This window comes from Colletes latitarsis, chromosome 12, assembly GCF_051014445.1.
Source record: "Colletes latitarsis isolate SP2378_abdomen chromosome 12, iyColLati1, whole genome shotgun sequence".
NCBI lineage: Eukaryota > Metazoa > Arthropoda > Insecta > Hymenoptera > Colletidae > Colletes > Colletes latitarsis.
The window spans coordinates 25,842,475-25,864,670 of NC_135145.1; the positions used below are offsets into that span (position 1 = coordinate 25,842,475).

Here is a 22,196-nt window from a genome sequence, read left to right on the forward strand (position 1 = left end):
ACAATTTTTTTCTCAAAAGTGCGTAGGATTTCGGGGGTATGCCTAATGACCAAAAATTATTGTAATAGACCCCCAAAACCGACAGTATTTTTTTTAGAACGATTTGAAATTTTTTTTCTTCATCAAAAAATTGAGTATGAATATTTTTGCGAAATTTGTCACGTTTTTGGTGTGTTTAGTATAAATTCTGTTGTAGAGGGCGTTGATTTGGAAGTTTAATAGGAATATTTTGTTTGTAAATTTATTATTTTGATACATAGAAGGTATTAGGTGACAAAATGGAGGTAGAAAGAGTGGATTCGACACGTGTTTATTCATATTAAATCGCGAGGGACATGGCTGAGCGTTTTCAAACTCGGTCGGCCAGTTCATTCGCCGGTGATTTTAAATTAGCTCGCGCGACGAGACGCGGGAATGCTTGGAAAATTTCCTGTCAACTCTACGAAACTTTGTGTACACTGCCACGACCAGCTTTTCAAATAAATTTCTATTATCACAGAAATATTACTAAACGAACTTTAATCATTTATAACGCATTATACACAGTAAATAGAAATTTTTTTTGCAAAGTTTTTTGCAAGAAAAGATAGTCAAAATTGAAAAATTGTTGATTTTAATTCATTTTTAATTGAAAATGTTGTTTTAATTTTGCTTTAAATTTTTTAGATTTTTGGCTTTAGATACTGGGAACATCAAAATGAATGCAATATAATTTTTTAACTTTTTTAACACTTAACAAATATTATAAAAGGAAGTTTAATCATTTGCAACGCATTATACACAATAAATAAAAATTTTTTTTACATAGTTTTTTGCAGTAAAAAGATAGTCAAAAGTGAAAAATTGTTGATTTTAATTCCATCGATGTTATTTAAATTTTATTTCAAACTTTTTTAGATTTTGTATCTGACTAAACTTAGAAATTGTTGATTTTAATTTTATGAATATTGTTTAAATTTAATTCCAAATTTTTTGGATTTGTCTCTGACTAAAATTAGAAATTATTGTTTTCAATTTGATCAATATTATTTAAATTTTGTTTTAAACTTTCTAGATTTTGTCTTTGAATCCTAGCAACATCAAAATGAATGCAATATAATTTTTTAAATGCCTCTAAAATAATCAAAATTGACTACCTAACAAATATTATAAAAGAAAGTTTAACCATTTACAACACATTAGTAAAAAAAAGTGTTTTAACTTAGTTTTTGCAGTACAAAATTACTCAAAAATTAGTAATTATTGTTTTTAATTTCATCAATATTATTTAAATTTAATTTCAAACTTTTTTGAATTTTGTTTCTGTTCAAAATGTGAAATTGTTGATTTTAATTCCATCAATATTATTTAAATTTTATTTCAAACTTTTTAAAATTTGTCTCTAAATCCTAGCAAAACAATAAAATAAATGCAATATAATTTTTTAAATAAAATATTCAAAATTGACCACCTAAAAAATATTATAAAAAAAAGTTTAACCATTTACAACACATATAAACAATAAAAACAAGTATTTTTACCCAGTTTTTGCAGTAAAAAGTTACTCAAAAATTAGAAATTGTTGATTTTAATTCCATCAACATTAAATGTAATCTCAAACTTTAAAAAATTTTTTTTTTTCACCTAGTAAATATTATAAAAAAGAGTTCAACCATTTACAACACATTATAAACAATAAAAACAAGTATTTTTACCCAGTTTTTGCAGTAAAAAGTTACTCAAAAATTAGAAATTATTAATTTTAATTCCATCAACATTAAATTTAATCTCAAACTTTAAAAAATCTTTTTTTTTCACCTAGTAAATATTATAAAAAAAAGTTTAACCATTTACAACACATTATAAACAATAAAAACAGTTTTTTGACCCAGTTTTTGCAGTAAAAAGTTACTCAAAAATTAGAAATTGTTGATTTTAATTCCATCAACATTAAATTTAATCTCAAACTTTTTAAAATTTTTTTTTTTCACCTAGTAAATATTATAAAAAAGAGTTCAACCATTTACAACACATTATAAACAATAAAAAACAGTTTTTTGACCCAGTTTTTGCAGTAAAAAGTTACACAAAAATGAAAAATTATTAATTTCAATTCCATCAACATTAAATTTAATCTCAAACTTTTAAAAATTTTTTTTTTCACCTAGTAAATATTATAAAAAAAAGTTCAACCATTTACAACACATTATAAACAATAAAAAACAGTTTTTTGACCCAGTTTTTGCAGTAAAAAGTTACTCAAAAATTAGAAATTGTTGATTTTAATTCCATCAACATTAAATTTAATCTCAAACTTTTAAAAATTTTTTTTTATTATTACATTTGTTGTTTAAAGTCGTTTTAAAATTTGTCTCTGTCCAAAATTAGAAATTGTTGATTTTAATTTCATCAATATTATTTAAATTTTATTTCAAACTTTAAAATTTGTTTTTGAATCCTAACAATAATAAAATAAACACAACATAATTTTTCCAACATCTCCAAAATATTAAAAATTCCCCACCTAACTAAACAATCCTTGAAATATAATAAATAAATACACTCCAACATATTTTCCATTTAACATTCAACATTTTCATACTTAAAAATTACCCAAATATGTGAAATTTATTACACAAATACATTATGGCTTCTTTTTAAATACTTTTCATCCCCAAAAATTAATATATTCTTCCAAAACTATCCACTCATAACAAGTTATGCATTTTTACCCAGTTTTTGCAGTAAAAAATTAGAAATTATTGATTTTAATGTCATCAACATCAAATTTAATTTCAAACTTATTAAAATTTGTCTCTGAATCCTAACAACATCAAAATAAACACAATATAATTTTTCCAACACCTCCAAAATATTAAAAATTCCCCACCTATCTAAACAATCCTTGAAATATAATAAATAAATACAGTCCAACATATTTTCCATTTAACATTCAACATTTTCATAATTAAAAATTACCCAAATATGTGAAATTTATTACACAAATACATTATGGCTTCTTTTTAAATACTTTTCATCCCCAAAAATTAATATATTCTTCCAAAACTATCCACTCATAACAAGTTATGCATTTTTACCCAGTTTTTGCAGTAAAAAATTAGAAATTATTGATTTTAATGTCATCAACATCAAATTTAATTTCAAACTTATTAAAATTTGTCTCTGAATCCTAGCAACATCAAAATAAACACAACATAATTTTTCCAACACCTCCAAAATATTAAAAATTCCCCACCTAACTAAACAATCCTTGAAATATAATAAATAAATACACTCCAACATATTTTCCATTTAACATTCAACATTTTCATAATTAAAAATTACCCAAATATGTGAAATTTATTACACAAATACATTATGGCTTCTTTTTAAATACTTTTCATCCCCAAAAATTAATATATTCTTCCAAAACTATCCACTCATAACAAGTTATGCATTTTTTACATTTTAAATAACATTTATTCTCCATTTTATAACATAAAACAATAAAAAAAATTCTAGATTATTAATATCTTTCATTACTTCATAATTCTGAATAAAAATCATCCTCACGTGGACGCCATTTTGAAGAAGAGAATAAAAAATTACATAACTATTTACCTCTGATATGTCCAATATTCTCTTAAGCAGTATACTCGAGATAATCAACTAATTTTCATTTATGGCGACAATAAAACGATCTCACTTTTTTTATTCGAGTTTATCAAACAATATAATTTCGAAATATTTCCCTTTGTCGATTAGATACTGCTATTTGATCACGTATTATTTGTTTAAAGCAAAAAAACAACTGGAATATATCATTTTATTAATAACAAATATACATTTCTCTTCAAAACAGTCTTTAAAGTTGTTAAAATTTGAAATTTGTTATTATTATAAATTATATCATTGTTTTTAAATATGTTTTTAAATTAATTTAACTATTTTTAATATTATTGAACAATATCAGTAACAATATTGTCAAATTACATTAATGTATCATTTTATTAATAACAAATAAACATTTCTCTTAAAAATAGTCTCTAAAGTTGTTAAAATTTGAAATTTGTTATTATTATAAATTATATCATTGTTTTTAAATAAATTGGAAGCCCTTGCTAATGTTAATTTAATTATTTTTAATTATTATTGAACAATATCAGTAACAATATTGTCAAATTACACTAATGTATCATTTTATTAATAATAAATAAACATTTCTCTTCAAAACAGTCTTTGAAGTTGTTAAAATTTGAAATTTGTTATTATTATAAATTATATCATTGTTTTTAAATATGTTTTTAAATTAATTTAACTATTTTTAATATTATTTAACGATATAAGTAACAATATTGTCAAATTACATTAATATATCATTTTATTAATAACAAATAAACATTTCTCTTAAAAACAGTCTCTAAAGTTGTTAAAATTTGAAATTTGTTATTATTATACATTATATAATTGTTTTTAAATAAATTGGAAGCCCTTGCTAATATTAATTTAATTATTATTGAACAATATTAGTAATAATATTGTCAAATTACACTAATGTATCATTTTATTAATAATAAATAAACATTTCTCTTCAAAACAGTCTTTGAAGTTGTTAAAATTTGAAATTTGTTATTATTATAAATTATATCATTGTTTTTAAATATGTTTTTAAATTAATTTAACTATTTTTAATATTATTTAACGATATAAGTAACAATATTGTTAAATTATACTAATATATCATTTTATTAATAATAAATAAACATTTCTCTTAAAAACAGTCTCTAAAGTTGTTAAAATTTGAAATTTGTTATTATTATAAATTATATAATTGTTTTTAAATAAATTAGAAGACCTTGCTAATGTTAATTTAATTATTATTGAACAATATTAGTAATAATATTGTCAAATTATACTAATATATCATTTTATTAATAATAAATAAACATTTCTCTTAAAAACAGTCCCTAAAATTGTTAAAATTTGAAATTTGTTATTATTATAAATTATATCATTGTTTTTAAATAAATTAGAAGACCTTGCTAATATTAATTTAATTATTATTGAACAATATTAGTAATAATATTGTCAAATTACATTAATATATCATTTTATTAATAATAAATAAACATTTCTCTTAAAAACAGTCTTTAAAGTTGTTAAAATTTGAAATTCGTTATTATTATAAATTATATAATTGTTTTTAAATAAATTAGAAGACCTTGCTAATATTAATTTAATTATTATTGAACAATATTAGTAATAATATTGTCAAATTACACTAATATATCATTTTATTAATAACAAATAAACATTTCTCTTCAAAACAGTCCCTAAAATTGTTAAAATTTGAAATTTGTTATTATTATAAATTATATAATTGTTTTTAAATAAATTAGAAGACCTTGCTAACATTAATTTAACTATTTTTAATATTATTTAACAATATCAGTAACAATATTGCCAAATTAAAAGGAAATAAAAGTTGAGAAAATGGCTGCCAATGCAAATGCAATAAACTGACGCCATTATGAAACATTTTTAGTGTTTTTTTTCAGTTAATGGAAGTATTGTTACTAAATTTGTTGGATTTTTATGTTTACTTTGATATTTAAACACGATTTATTTAATTTATATCAAAAATATTGATACATCGTAAACTGTGTTTAATTTTTTAATACATAACCTTGAATTTTAAAGAGAATATACACTGAGAATAGTATAATTTAATTATATTTGCAATTGGTGGGTGAAAATTCACAGTAGAATATTTTACCAAAAGTTAATAATTGAAAAATGATCACTTAACAAAGTAAATATGGCCTCAAATAAAAGAAAACTGTTTATTTAAGGCTTGCAATAATTAATATTCATTAATTGGCATCTAAAATTACTGTATTTCTTCATTAATATTGTAAGTCACAAATAAATTATCTAAAATTCTATTAAAATCGTATTTTTTGAGATTTGTGGTATCTCCAAACCAACAAAGATAATTGTTTATAACAAAATAGACAGAATATCAAGAATCTACGAAGTTTCCACTCCATTTACGCTACTTTTATCAATAATAACTAAGAAATTAGATTCATAAGAAAGGAAACAGTCGCCATTTTGGTGCATGCGCAGAAGGCCTGCGCAGACGACCGCGCCTATAGCCTGCGCATCTTAACGCCTCAACGTTCAAATTTTATCGATTAAACAACCACTTTTCTTACTAAAAATGCGTTTTTTGATACTTAAAACGTACAATTTGAAAGAGAAATATTGTTATTTCTTAAATTATTGGGTTATTATTGGTTTTTAAAGCAGTTAAACTCGAGGATGAACGTTGAGGGGTTAATGTGGACTCTGTTAATGCACGAAACTGTAGAAAGTCACTCGTGAACGATGAATTATTGCAGGTATTTGGAAACAATGATGCACCTGTTCAAAGGTAACGTCGGCTCGGGAATATTTGCATTGGGCGACGCTTTCAAACACGCTGGACTGATCCTGGCTCCGCCATTTACGATCTTCCTTGGTGTCATTTGCGTCCACGCCCAGCACATTCTCGTAAGTAAAATTCATTTGTTTATTTTATCCATATTTCGTTCAATTTTTTCTTTTATAATTTGGCTGTGAATTAGTCAATTTTGTCTCCATTTTTACTGAGATACAAACGAAATGATAACTTTAGTTTCTTAGATCGTGAGTGTAATTGAAATATTTTGATCGATATTCAAACTTTTTTGTTTTTTATTTGGTAAATTTCCAATTTTGTTTTCAATTTTGTTTTCAAACAAAATAATAATGACTATTTTTAGTTTCTCAGAGTGTAATTGAAAAATTTTGATGGATATTTAAACTTTTTTGTTTTTTATTTGGTAAGTTTTCAATTTTGTTTTCAAACAAAAAAGTCTATTTTTAGTTTCTCAGATCGTGAGTTTAATTGAAAAATTTTGATGGATATTTAAACTTTTTTGTTTTTTATTTGGTAAGTTTTCAATTTTGTTTTTAAACAATATAATAATGTCTATTTTTAGTTTGTCAGATCGTGAGTTTAATTGAAAAATTTTGATGGATATTTAAACTTTTTTGTTTTTTATTTGGTAAGTTTTCAATTTTGTTTTTAAACAATATAATAATGTTTATTTTTAGTTTGTCAGATCGTGAGTGTAATTGAAAAATTTTGATGGATATTTGAACTTTTTTGTTTTTCATTTGGTAAGCTTGTAGACACAAAATAATAGTGATCAAACTGTTTTGATAGAATCTTTCGAGCTATTAATAATTTGACCGTTATGTTGGTGGACCTGAGCGGCCATTTTTAAATTTTTTGTAATTCAGTTTTAAGTGAAATTGTTCCAGATTTCCATTCTTAAATATTTCTGCGTTGATTTATGTTTTAAGAATGAAATTTTAATAAGAGAATCTTTAAGTATAATTAGATATATCTAGGGGTTGAAACAACCCTCTATGAAGCACTGATTTTATTAATTTTAATTATATAAATATGAATTTGCATGAAGATTCGTAGACTAAATTTAATCATTGATATTTTTATAATTAAATTTAAACAATGATATTTTTATGATTAAATTTAAACAATAAATTAAATGAGTAATCGATAAAATAACTAAAATACAATTTGGAAATTTATGAATTAAATTAAATGATGATTTAGTTCCTTTAAATGCAATTTTATCTATAAATTATACAAGAAATTATCATAATAATTATTAATAAAATTGAACAATATTCATATGTAAATATAATTATTTTAAAATTATTAATTAATCTAGTTAAATATATAAATATAATTGATATCAATAATTATATATATTTAGGGGTTGAAACAACCCTCTAAGAAGCTCAAATTTCATTAATTTTATTAATAAAACTATGAATTTGTATAAAGATCCACAGACTAAATTTAATGATATTTTTATGATTAAATTTAAACAATAAATTAAATAAGTAATTGATATAATAACAAAACTACAATTTTGAAAATTTATAAATTAAATTAATTGATTATTTAGTTACTTTAAATGCAATTTTATCTATAAATTATACAAGAAATTATTATAATAATTATTAATAGAATTTAATAATATTCATATGTAAAATTATTTTAAAATTATTAATTAATTTAGTAAAATATATGAATATGATTGATATTAATAATTTCATATATTTAGGGGTTGAAATAACCCTCTATGAAGCTCTAATTTCATTAATTCTATCAATAAAAATATGAATTTGCATAAAAATTCAAAAACTACTAATGATATTAATAATTACATATATTTAGGGGTTGAAACAACCCTCTAAGAAGCTCTGATTTCATCAATTTTAATAATCAAAATATAAATTTGCACAAAAATCCACAGACTAATAATAATATTAATAATTACACATATTTAGGGGTTGAAACAACCCCCTAAGAAGCTCTGATTTCATCAATTGTAATAATAAAAATACGAATTTGCATAAAAATCCAAAAATTACTAATGATATTAATCATAATAGGGGTTGTTTCAACCTCTAAATAATCACATATATTTAGGGGTTGAAACAACCCTCTACGAATCTCAAATTTCACTAATTCTATCAATAAAAATATGAATTTGCATAAAAATTCAAAAACTATTAATGATATTAATCATAATAGAGGTTGTTTCAACCCCTAAATAATCACATATTTCTAGGGGTTGAAACAACCCCCTATGAAGCTCTAATTTCACTAATTCTATCAATAAAAATATAAATTTGCACAAAAATTCATAGACAAACAATAATATTAATAATTCCATATTTTTGGGGGTTGAAACAACCCTCTATGAAGCTCAAATTTCATCAATTCTAATAAGAAAAATATAAATTTCCATAAAAATCCACAAACTACTAATAATATTAATCATGATAGGGGTTGTTACAACTCCTAAATAATCACATATATTTAGGGGTTGAAACAACCCCCTACGAAGATCAAATTTCATTAATTCTATCAATAAAAATACGAATTTGCATAAAAATCCTCAAACTACTAATGACATTAATAATTACATATATTTAGGGGTTGAAACAACCCTCTAAGAAGCTCTAATTTCACTAATTCTATCAATAAAAATATAAATTTGCACAAAAATCCATAGACAAATAATAATATTAATAATTACACATATTTAGGGGTTGAAACAACCCCCTATGAAGTTCCAATTACACTAATTCTATCAATCAAAATATAAATTTGCACAAAAATCCATAGACTAATAATAATATTAATAATTCCATATTTCTGGGGGTTGAAACAACCCTCTACGAATCTCAAATTTCACTAATTCCATCAATAAAAATACGAATTTCCATAAAAAACCACAACAAATATTAGTATGCCCCACAAATACTCAAAAATTGTTCCAAAAATAGAGCTTCTTGCTATTTAATTCTTTAAATACCTCCAAAATATTCAAAATTGCCCATCTAACAAATATTATAAAAGAAAGTTCAACCATTTACAACACATTAGTAAAAAAAAGTTTCTTAACACAGTTTTTGCAGTAAAAAGTCACTCAAAAACGAGAAATTTTTGATTTTAATTCCATCAAAATTATTCAAATTTCATTTCAAACTTTTTAAAATTTCTCTCTGGATCCTAACATCAAAATGAATGCAATATAATTCTTCAAATATCTCCAAAATATTCAAAATTGCCCACCTAACACAAAAAGTTGCTCAAAAATGAAAAATTCTTGATTTCAATTCCATCAAAATTATTCAAATTTCATTTCAAACTCTTTAAAAGTCTCTGGATCCTAGTATAACAGCCAATCAAGCTGTGAAAAAGTATAATGCAATCAGAAACAATAAAATGAATGCAATATAATTCTTCAAATACCTCCAAAATATTCAAAATTCCCCACCTAACACAAAAAGTTGCTCAAAAATGAAAAATTCTTGATTTCAATTCCATCAAAATTACTTAAATTTCATTTCAAACTTTTTAAAATTTGTCTATGGATTCAATCAAGTTGTGAGAAAGTACAATGCAATCAGAAACAATAAAATGAATGCAACATAATTTTTCAAATACCTCCAAAATATTCAAAATTCCCCACCTAACACAAAAAGTTACTCAAAAATGAAAAATTCTTGATTTCAATTCCATTAAAATTACTTAAATTTCATTTCAAACTCTTTAAAAGTCTCTGGATCCTAGTATAACAGCCAATCAAGCTGTAAAAAAGTACAATGCAATCAGAAACAGTAAAATGAATGCAACATAATTTTTCCAATGCCTTCTAAATGATGCATTGTTCCTCAGAGAATGTTTGTGTAATTGTATGGTAATATAGGCGACGAATGGTTACAGATTCAGTGCAACGAGGAGGTAAAGCGTCGCATTAATGACCCAAACGCTACCAGTGGATTCGCTGATACCGTGGAACTCTGCTTCGCCACCGGGCCTCTTTCACTCCGAAAATACTCTGTGCATATGAGGTTCGTATGTGTGTCAGCTGAAGATTAAACAGGGACACCATCCTCTGTTTACTTAGCATTATACTCAAAATCCGCCTGACGCCACAATAAACGCCACTTAATCAACAATCTCCATCACTAAACTTGCAATCTTTCCTCCAACAATTTTTATCAAGAGAAATAAAACAGAATCAATAGAGACTCAACTGTAAGATTCAATCAAAAAAAAGCTCAAACTTAATTAACAATCTCTATCACTAAACTTGCAATCTTTTCTCCAACAATTTTTATCAAGAGAAACAGAATCAATAGAGACTCAACTGTAAGATTCAATAAAAAAAAAGGCTCAAACTTAATTAACAATCTCTATCACTAAACTTGCAATCTTTCCTCCAACAATTTTTATCAAGAGAAACAGAATCAATAGAGACTCAACTGTAACATTCAATCAAAAAGAAGCTCAAACTTAATTAACAATCTCCATCACTAAACTTGCAATCTTTCCTCCAACAATTTTTATCAAGAGAAACAGAATCAATAGAGACTCAACTGTAAGATTCAATCAAAAAGAAGCTCAAACTTAATTAACAATCTCTATCACTGAACTTGCAATCTTTTCTCCAACAATTTTTATCAAGAGAAACAGAATCAATAGAGACTCAACTGTAAGATTCAATCAAAAAGAAGCTCAAACTTAATTAACAATCTCCATCACTAAACTTGCAATCTTTCCTCCAACAATTTTTATCAAGAGAAACAGAATCAATAGAGACTCAACTGTAAGATTCAATCAAAAAAAAGCTCAAACTTAATTAACAATCACTATCACTAAACTTGCAATCTTTCCTCCAACAATTTTTATCAAAAGAAACAGAATCAATAGAGACTCAACTGTAAGATTCAATCAAAAAGAAGCTCAAACTTAATTAACAATCTCCATCACTAAACTTGCAATCTTTCCTCCAACAATTTTTATCAAGAGAAACAGAATCAATAGAGACTCAACTGTAAGATTCAATCAAAAAAAAGCTCAAACTTAATTAACAATCTCCATCACTAAACTTGCAATCTTTCCTCCAACAATTTTTACCAAAAGAAACAGAATCAATAGAGACTCAACTGTAAGATTCAATCAAAAAAAAAGGCTCAAACTTAATTAACAATCTCCATCACTAAACTTGCAATCTTTTCTCCAACAATTTTTATCAAGAGAAACAGAATCAATAGAGACTCAACTGTAAGATTCAATAAAAAAAAAGGCTCAAACTTAATCAACAATCTCTATCACTGAACTTGCAATCTTTCCTCCAACAATTTTTATCAAGAGAAACAGAATCAATAGAGACTCAATCAAAAAAGAATACAGATCAAAACAATATTTAAGTATAAATTCCCCTCCCATATTGTTATTTACTTTGACACTGTCGCTTTGTTGCAGAAAATTGGTTAATATATTTTTATGTATCACGCAACTCGGATTTTGCTGCGTTTATTTCGTTTTCATTGCTACAAATATGAAGCAGGTGAGTTCCTCAACGTCCAATTGCTATGTACAATGTATTTGTTTAAAAAAGGAACCTATGTTGGCCAGGTGGGGGACGTGTACGGGGTCCAGATGAACGTGCATGAGCACATGGCCATAATCCTGATCCCCATACTGCTCAGCACTTGGATAAGGAACCTGAAGTACCTGGTGCCCATCTCCTCGCTGGCGAATTTCTTAGTCGCCGCTGGGTACATCGCCACCATGTATATAATGTGCTACGACCTGCCACCCATCCACGAGAGGCGGTACATAGCTGATTGGCACAATCTGCCTCTGTTCTTTGGCACTGTGATATACTCTTTCGAGGGTATCACGTTGGTAAGCGTTTCTCACACGTGCACCATTGTGTTTATGCAACCAGTATAAATTTGGCGACCAACAGACTGCATCTGTGAACTCTGTGACGCTGACAAACAACCAACTTTCTCACATTGGAGTGATCCTCAACCCCTTTTGCATGAAACTACTCCAAAAAGAGGGATACTCCTGTTTGTAGTCTATTCCAAGATTCATTCTGGCTTCTGTACATGTCCTGAACAGTTTTGAAAGGACTTTGCTAACTATTCAAGGTACTGAAACCTTCCTGAGGTTGATTCACACTTTGTTGCCTGCAGACCAACGTCTCTGAGGCCTTGTGTACGAAAATACTTTGAAAATTGGTTCAGACACTGACCAAATTGAGGTTAACTGATGGACAAACAACCAACTTTCTCACATTGGAGTGTTCCTCAACCCCTTTTGCATGAAACTACTCCAAAAAGAGGGATACTCCTGTTTGTAGTCTATTCCAAGATTCATTCTGGCTTCTGTACATGTCCTGAACAGTTTTGAAAGGACTTTGCTAACTATTCAAGGTACTGAAACCTTCCTGAGGTTGATTCACTCTTTGTTGCCTGCAGACCAACGTCTCTGAGGCCTTCTGTACGAAAATACTTTGAAAATTGGTTCAGACACTGACCAAATTGAGGTTAACTGATGGACAAACAACCAACTTTCTCACATTGGAGTGTTCCTCAACCCCTTTTGCATGAAACTACTCCAAAAAGAGGGATACTCCTGTTTGTAGTCTATTCCAAGATTCATTCTGGCTTCTGTACATGTCCTGAACAGTTTTGAAAGGACTTTGCTAACTATTCAAGGTACTGAAACCTTCCTGAGGTTGATTCACTCTTTGTTGCCTACAGACCAACGTCTCAGAGGCCTTGTGTACGAAAATACTTTGAAAATTGATTCAGACACTGACCAAATTGAGGTTAACTGATGGACAAACAACCAACTTTCTCACATTGGAGTGTTCCTCAACCCCTTTTGCATGAAACTACTCCTAAAAGAGAGATACTCCTGTTTGTAGTCTATTCCAAGATTCATTCTGGCTTCTGGACATGTCCTGAACAGTTTTGAAAGGACTTTGCTAACTATTCAAGGTACTGAAACCTTCCTGAGGTTGATTCACTCTTTGTTGCCTACTGACCAACGTCTCAGAGGCCTTCTGAGCAAAAATACTTTGAAAATTGGTTCAAACACTGACATTAAATCACCTCAAGGTTGCTTCTGTAGATATCTTTGGAACTATCTGTGAAATTACACTTTAATTCAAGTGGTTAGCCTCCTTGAAACATCTTAGGATACCTGATACTTGACAATGCGTCACAGAGTATATACTTTGTCAAAAGGAAGTACTTTGATACTTGAGACTTGATCTTTCTACCTTAATGTCCAGACAAAAGTGTCGTTAAATAGATACATGTGTACAATTCAACCTGTTTTACATAAGGATGATGAACTAAAGATGTCACTTCTTGGATGTTTGAATAGTCTAGGATACAATAGTGATCATAATTATTCAAATTACTCCCCTTGTTGGGGCAGAATTACATCCTCAGTATGAAATGCAGTTATTTACTACTTGCAACAAATGTTAAGTTTGAACTGTTGCAGTAATTGTGATCATTCAAATTGCACAAAATAAGAAATATTAATGGCTACACTTCAAAATTACAGGAACTTAAACACCAATTTGAACAATTGTTCCTTATGTATAACAGTTGAATTGTTAGTTATAGAATGTAGGTACAATTTGCAATATAAAACAGTTTAAAATTTAGTTTCTAATCGATGCTATTGCTTTCTAGGTTTTACCACTGAAGAATGAAATGAAGAAACCAAGTAATTTCAATAAGACACTTGGGGTTCTAAATGTCGGAATGGTCATTGTGGGTGCAATGTTCGTCGCGATGGGTTTCATATCGTACTTAAAGTACGGTGAGGATGTCGCTGGTTCAGTTACGTTAAATCTCGAAAAGACGGAAGTGTAAGTATAAATTTATTTACTTGTTCACTTAAATCTCGACTTATTTCACTTTCTGCTCGGCCGATAAAGTCACTCTCCTGTCGATAACTCGGTGAATGTATGTAAATGTTAATCACTCGCTAAAATTATGCAGGTCAGACTAATTAGATTTCGAAAATAAGTTTCTATTAATAAAGTTCTTTAATATTTTGGTATTTTTGAAATTACGCAAGTGGTTAACAACTGTTGCCTAAACGCTTAATGGTTATTAATGACGTTAAAAAATCGTTTAACCGATTCTATAGTAGACTTTTATGCGTCCAGGTGACGAATCGTACTGCGTTATGAATAATCAAAATTCTATCACACAAAATGATAGCGAAAAATAGCGAGACGCACACGTAGTTAAGAGAAACTCTTTGTAACATAATTTTCTGTTGCATACGAAGGGTGGATGGGAAAAACGTCGTCGACCATTCAAGGTTTCTACCATATAGTTCTTATAGAAGTGCTGTACCGTACAAATACTACTTTTATTAAACACAGTTTTGCCCAGTTTCTTTTTTTTTATCCACAAGTATTAACAATAGTGGAATTCTGCCTTTCGTGTGGTCGACTAATTCTGCATGTAGTGTCACTTAACATATAAATAATACTGGTGAATAATTGTATACTTTGGTGATACGACGATGGAGATGGAATGCTGTAGTTTTATTCTGTTTCTCTTTTACAGCTTACCACAGTGCATAAAAATTGCCATCTCGTTGAGTATATTACTCACGTATGCACTCCAATTTTACGTTCCTGTTGCGATCATGTGGCCCAAGATCGTCGAGCAATTCGGCCCCTTCAAGTGGCCAGTTCTGTCAGAGACTGTTTTCCGCTCAGCGTTATGCTTCCTTACATGTAAGTTCAAAATTGAGCAGTTTTCATTAATGCTCCATTCATACATCAGGACTTCAAGCAAAGATTAAACTAATTCTGAACGTTTTTTTTAAAGTTAAAATTAAATGTTTGATTGTCCATCCTGTAAAGTAAGCCCTGACTTTGTAATTGTCACAAATGTGGGGCAGACTGACAAAGAAGATACTAGTAAGTATGGTAGACTAAGTAGGGGACTGAAATGTTTGGTGGCTGGGGTGTTGGGTCCATCATTTAGTGTACATTTCATTGTCTCATAATTGGGTAATGCTCCACCACTGTAGGGGGTCAATTTTCAGTGTATGAGGGTTGTATTTTGTCACTTGGGGAGCTCAGTTTTACTTAAAGTCTCTCAAGACGTCACTTTGAGCCTTTGAGCAAACTATTGACCCTAGAGGTTTCAATTGTGAGTGTTAAAACTGACTAATGGAGGGGTAGCTCCCGCTGAGGGCTCAATTTTCAGTATATGAGGGTTGCATTTTGTCACTTGGGGAGCTCAGTTTTACTTAAAGCCTCTTGAGACGTCACTTTGACTCTTTGAGCAACTGTTTACCCTAGAGGTTTCAATTGTGAGTGTTAAAACTGACTACTGGAGGGGTAGCTCCCGCTGAGGACTCAATTTTCAGTATATGAGGGTTGCATTTTGTCACTTGGGGAGCTCAGTTTTACTTAAAGCCTCTCAAGACGTCACTTTGAGCCTTTGAGCAAACTATTGACCCTAGAGGTTTCAATTTTGAGTGTTAAAACTGACTAATGGAGGGGTAGCTCCCGCTGAGGGCTCAATTTCCAGTATATGAGGGTCGCATTTTGTCACTTGGGGAGCTCAGTTTTTCTTAAAGCCTCTTGAGACGTCACTTTGAGCCTTTGAGCCAACTATTGACCCTAGAGGTTTCAATTGTGAGTGTTAAAACTGACTAATGGAGGGGTAGCTCCCGCTGAGGGCTCAATTTTCAGTATATGAGGGTTGCATTTTGTCACTTGGGGAGCTCAGTTTTACTTAAAGCCTCTCAAGACGTTATTTTGAGTCTTTGAGAAACTGTTTACCCTGGAGGTTTCAATTGTGAGTGTTGAATCGACTAATGGAGGAGTAGCTCCCTTGAAGATGCTATGTAAAAGCTGATTTGAAACTCTAGCAATAGTACTAGTTCAAATAATCGACAATTGTACTAAAGCATTGATCAGAATATACTCAAGTAGTTATCCTCACTTGCATTACTCACTTAATAGAACTCTGAATCTTATTGACAGTAAGATGAGGGGTATCTCACGAACCTGGTACACCTTTACTGCTTGAGGTGTACCATTATGACAGAGAAAGATCCTAAAACTTCCTAAAAATCTACTCTATTCTGGTTTGTCCACTACTTCTAAAGGATCTCAGGGTATAGAGCCCCCTGGTTTGGCCGTGGAACCTACTCATATACCTCCCAGAGTATAGAATCCCTAGTTTGTCCACTATTTCTAGAGGATCTTGGGGTATAGAGCTCCTGGTTCGTCCACCTAACCTATTCCTATGCCTCCCAGGCTATAGAATCCCTGGTTTGTCCATTATTTCTAGTGGATCTTGGGGTATAGAGCCCCTGGTTCGTCCACCTAATCTATTCCTATGACTCCCAGGGTATAGAACCCTTGATTTGTCCACTATTTTTAGAGGATCCCAGGGTATAGAGCCCCTGGTTCGTCCACCTAATCTATTCCTATGACTCCCAGGGTATAGAACCCTTGATTTATCCACTATTTTTAGGGGATCCCAGGGTATAGAGCCCCTGGTTCGACCACCTAACCTACTCATATGCCTCCCAGGGTAGAGAATCCCTGGTTTGTCCACTACTTCTAGAGAATCTTAGGGTATAGAGCCCCTGGTTCGTCCACCTAATCTATTCCTATGCCTCCCAGGGTATGGAACCCTTGATTTGTCCACTATTTCTAAAAGATCCCAGGGTATAGAGCCCCTGGTTCGTCCATGTAACCTACTCATATGCCTCCCAGGGTAGGGAATCCCTAGTTTGCCCCCTATTTCTAGAGGATCTTGGGGTATAGAGTCCCTGGTTCGTCCTCCTAACCTATTCCTATGACTCCCAGGGTATAGAACCCTTGATTTGTCCACTATTTTTGGAGGATCCCAGGGTATAGAGCCCCTGGTTCTTCAATGTAACCTACTCCTATGCCTCCCAGGGTATAGAACCCCTGATTTGTCCACTATTTCTAAAAGATTCCAGGGTATAGAGCCCCTGGTTCGTCCATCTAACCTATTCCTATGCCTCCCAGGCTATAGAATCCCTATTTTGTCCACTATTTCTAAAAGATCCCAGGGTATAGAGCCCCTGGTTCGTCCATCTAACCATACATTCTCTTATAAATCTAACCCTGTGGCTCACAGAGCATAGACCCTCTGCGTAACCTACTCCGGAGCTCCTTTCTCTCCCCCAACCATCATCCCCACCAATTCTTGAAACTACATCCAACAGATGAACATTGCAAACCCAGTAATTAAACGTCCATACATGACACTAACCAAATAGCCTTCCTCAATAACAACTATTATTTATTATTTTCATATTATGGTCACAATTATCTCAACCTAATGCTTCATCCTCAAAGTATAAGTCACATTTCCTCAAAGAATAATTGTCCCTTACAGTCACCCCAGCTGCACTACTTCATATTATTAATCACAGATTAGAAAACATAATTATTTGTCTGTTTCAACAATCATTGTCACAATTATCTTAACCTAATACTTCATCCTCCAAGTGTAAACAACGTTTTCTCAAAGAATAATTGTCTTTTACAGTCAACCCAGGTGCTTACTACTTCATATTATTAATCACAGATTAGAAACCATAATAATTTGTCTGTTTTATGATGTTTATTGAATTATTTTGTTCAGTTATTTCGTATATTCCTTTATTGCCTTTTAATTACTCATTTATTATTACTACCTCTGATTTCCAATGTTGTTATATTGGAATACAATGTTGGTACCACTGTTTTTATATTAGAATACAATGTTGGTATATTGGAATACAATGTTGGTACCACTGTTGCTATATTGGAATACAATGTTGGTACCCTTGTTCTTATATTAAAATACAATATTGGTACCACTGTTCTTATACTGAAATACAATATTGGTACCACTTATAACAATTTTGGCAGCCCTGTCCATATTTAAAACCGTACATTATAATAAATTAATAACCCCAAAACCCTTTTCTGCATCCAAATATACATACACACACAATACCATTAACAATAATTAACAATTCTCAAATATATGTATATATTACTTGTCAATTATCATCACCATCATTCCCAATTAATATATACTCATCGTCAGCATAAAATAAACTACACAAAGCATTTGGCCACCCCCTGGATAAAATTTAAATGTTAAATTCCGGGGAAGTCCCTCAACTGGGTGGCTCTATATCAATAAAACGATCAATCGATGTTTTTATCATAGCGATTTCTCTGTTGCAGTTATCCTAGCAGAGGCAATACCCCAATTGGGCCTGTTCATATCGTTGGTGGGCGCAGTGAGCAGCACAGCACTGGCCCTGATATTCCCGCCGATCATCGAGATGGTCGTCTGGTGGCAGCACTCGTCCCTGGGGCTTCCCACGATAGCGAAAGATATTACTATAATAGTGATCGGCTTCCTAGGCTTCGTATTCGGCACGTACGAAAGCCTGAACGCGATCGTTCAGGCGTTTAGTAACTAATTTAGGCTACATGTTGTATAAATTGTTGTTAATTTTACTTGTACACACGCGGAATCAACGGATCATTACATCCACGCAAATATATATCATCAGAGACGATGATCGTTGGAAGAGCCAGAATTTTCGTACAATTTTTGCAGACCATTATTATTTATTAGTCCGACACTCCCGTTTTCGATTAGCACAAAGTGGGACCTATTCTTAATTTTATAATCGCCCTTCAGTACCTTCTTGTACCGCCGAGTATTGTCTCGTTTTAAACTCTACACCGATTTGCAATCTCCGATATTTCAAATTTGGCGCCGGGGTTCCAGCTTGGCGGCAAATTCAAATCTCCCGCGCTTTCTGATTCGTGAAACTAGCCGTAAGATTAGATTTAGGCTACTCGATTAAGGCAAATAAAAGTAAAAACTGACTGTAATTACCGTGATACGTAGCTCGTACGAACCAAAACGAAAAAGAGCAAAGAGAAACATCGAACCAGACAATATACCAGTTTTTTAATCCGCGAATTGTAATCGTACTCCGTACTGGAACCGATGTAACATCGTTTTAATTGTAAATTAAACCCCCCCTCGCAGCGTGACCTTGGACATTTGATTGTACGTTGTCATAGATCGACGAACTTAACACCTTTTATGTATAGACACACCGCCGCAAACGTGGTGAGCACATGTTTGAGAAAAGAAACAAGTTCAATTGTACAGCTTTCGTGCTTTCATTCGTTGTAACGAGGCGTAAAATATTATTAAGGACTCGCAGGAGATTATAAGAGCAATATTTTACAACTTTCTAAGATGTTCGCTGATTAAAACGTCGCTCGTTCCACGGATGTCGGGTTGTGGAACGCTCTGGGCTTCTGAGATTCTTTGTAGGCGCATTGTACCGATATAGTATTAATTATTTAAGCGAATCGTCGATGTTAGAAGGTGGAGTACAAACTATTGTGCTGCCTTGGAGTACAAATTCTCTCAGGGAAACTTTATACGTAGAACGAGGTGTCTTTTTTTTGCTATTTGCGGTGTGAAGTGACGCCTTTCTGTTCTTGGAGGGCCACGACACGTATTGTCTATTCATGTACCGATGTATTCGATGTTGGTCGATCGCTTATTTGGCGAATAAATTGTTTTAAATTTTACTGTTACTACTCTATGCTGTTTGGACGGACTTCGTGTCATTAAGGAGGCACGGCCCCTTTTGGGATTTTTTTTTTCAATGATAGATACCTTGCTTTGCACTGAGACTTTGTGGATATATTTGTCCATCCTACAAGCATGTACAGTATTTTTTTCATGGGAAAATATTCAAAATCTTGGGAGTTATAACTCCTTATTTAATGGCTCTTTTGGAAGAGGTATTTCAGTGGTTTCCAGGATTTCAGATAATTTCAAGCAGAGGGGGTTAAAGTATCTTCATTAGAATGGTTGTAGTTATAGCAGGAATTAAGGAGAAGTCAAAATCCTGATGAATAAACAAATGGCGACGCCTCAAGTTCCGAATTTCTATTTGTTGATCTTTTGGCTTTAGCGTATCAAAAAAGATAGTAAAACTCAATATTTTTTAAAATCTCCACTTCCAGCTATAGAAGACGCGTCTGCTGAATATTCTCCCCAAATTTGAAGTCAATCGGTTTGCTAGATCTTGAAATATCAAATAAGCCAGTTTGAGTGTGGTTTTTTAAACAAGAAGCTATAACTCCCGCAATTTTTAATATTTTTTGATGAAAAAAATACTGTATATTCCTATAAGACAAATAAATATCTCTGCAAAATTTCATTGCAAAACAACTTGCCTGTCGTTCAAAAAAAAATCGCAAAAAATGGTCGAAGAAATGACTCCCTCAACTTCCGTTAAATTCCTGTTTTTGGGATTTATTATGGTGGAAACTCGATGACAAAACGATTACTTCTACAATATACTTCAGAAAGATAATTAAATGGCTCAGGAAGGGTCAATTTTTTATCGTTATTAGGATAATACTTGTCCAATTGAATATTTGCTTCGATTATTTTTGTTACTCTGCATATTTACACTTTTAATTCTCAGGATTCTCAGGATTTCAGATAATAAAATTGTCAGATTGTTATCATGCATAGAAATTTTATTGCGTTTTAAATTAAACAAAATTGGAATATTTTTATTAATAAAGGTATCACATATTTTATGACTTTTCACATAAAACTGGGGGAAAAAGATGGTTGCAATAAACCTTCCACTTGCAACAATTGATGAACCTGTATTGGCACGTTACTAATGCAAATGAATACATTTGTAGCATTTGTTGAAGACATTATCAACTGCTTCAAGTAAATAAGATGAAACATAACCTATGTGCAATGCAGCTATTGCAATATTTCAAGGTGGGCCTGAGAACGTCCCATCGTACATTGCAGTGCACCAAAAAGGTGAAACACTTGCAATAAACCTTCCACTTGCAACAATTGATGAACCTGAATTGGCATGTTGAGTGTTGTCAACGCAAATGAATACATTTGTAGCATTTGTAGAAGATATTACCAACTGCTTTACGTAAATGTGCATGTAGCTATTGCAATAATTAAGAGGTGGGACTGAAAATGACCCATCATGCATTACGGTGCATCAAAAAGGTGGGACACTGGCAATAAACCTTCCATTTGCAACAATTGATGAACCTGTATTGGCTTGTTACCAATGCAAATGAATACATTTGTAGCATTTGTTGAAGACATTATCAACTGCTTCAAGTAAATAAGATGAAACATAACCTATGAGCAATGCAGCTATTGCAATATTTCAAGGTGGGCCTGAGAACGTCCCATCATGCATCGCAGTGCACCAAAAAGGTGAAACACTTGCAATAAACCTTCCATTTGCAACAATTGATGAACCTGTATTGGCATGTTGAGTGTTGTCAACGCAAGTGAATACATTTGTAGCATTTGTAGAAGATATTACCAACTGCTTTACGTAAATGTGCATGTAGCTATTGCAATAATTAAGAGGTGGGACTGAAAATGACCCATCATGCATTACGGAGCATCAAAAAGGTGGGACACTGGCAATAAACCTTCCATTTGCAACAATTGATGAACCTGTATTGGCACGTTACCAATGCAAATGAATACATTTGTAGCATTTGTTGAAGACATTATCAACTGCTTCAAGTAAACAAGATGAAACATAACCTATGAGCAATGCAGCTATTGCAATGGTACCTTTAAGAATTTACAAGGTAGGTGTGGAAGAATAATGTCTGTAAATCCTTTTTCTAATGCCAAGAATGTTTTGA

At 30.8% G+C, this 22,196-nt stretch overlaps 1 protein-coding gene across 2 annotated transcripts in view; it reads left to right on the plus strand.

Moving 5' to 3' along the window:
* The window catches only part of LOC143348956 (proton-coupled amino acid transporter 2), a 72,798-nt gene extending 51,787 nt beyond the window's left edge, over positions 1-21,011 (plus strand). Inside the window, exons 4-11 of one of the 2 annotated variants that reach the window (XM_076779743.1) lie at positions 6,384-6,534; positions 10,337-10,464; positions 11,882-11,966; positions 12,035-12,307; positions 14,122-14,300; positions 14,729-14,761; positions 15,013-15,185; positions 18,684-21,011. In XM_076779743.1, coding sequence (XP_076635858.1) covers positions 6,384-6,534; positions 10,337-10,464; positions 11,882-11,966; positions 12,035-12,307; positions 14,122-14,300; positions 14,729-14,761; positions 15,013-15,185; positions 18,684-18,925 — 1,264 coding nt within the window. In that variant the 3' untranslated portion in view covers positions 18,926-21,011. The remainder of the gene's footprint in view (positions 1-6,383; positions 6,535-10,336; positions 10,465-11,881; positions 11,967-12,034; positions 12,308-14,121; positions 14,301-14,728; positions 14,762-15,012; positions 15,186-18,683) is intronic. The other variant, XM_076779744.1, reaches the window with a different exon arrangement.
* Positions 21,012-22,196: the final 1,185 nt, after the last annotated feature.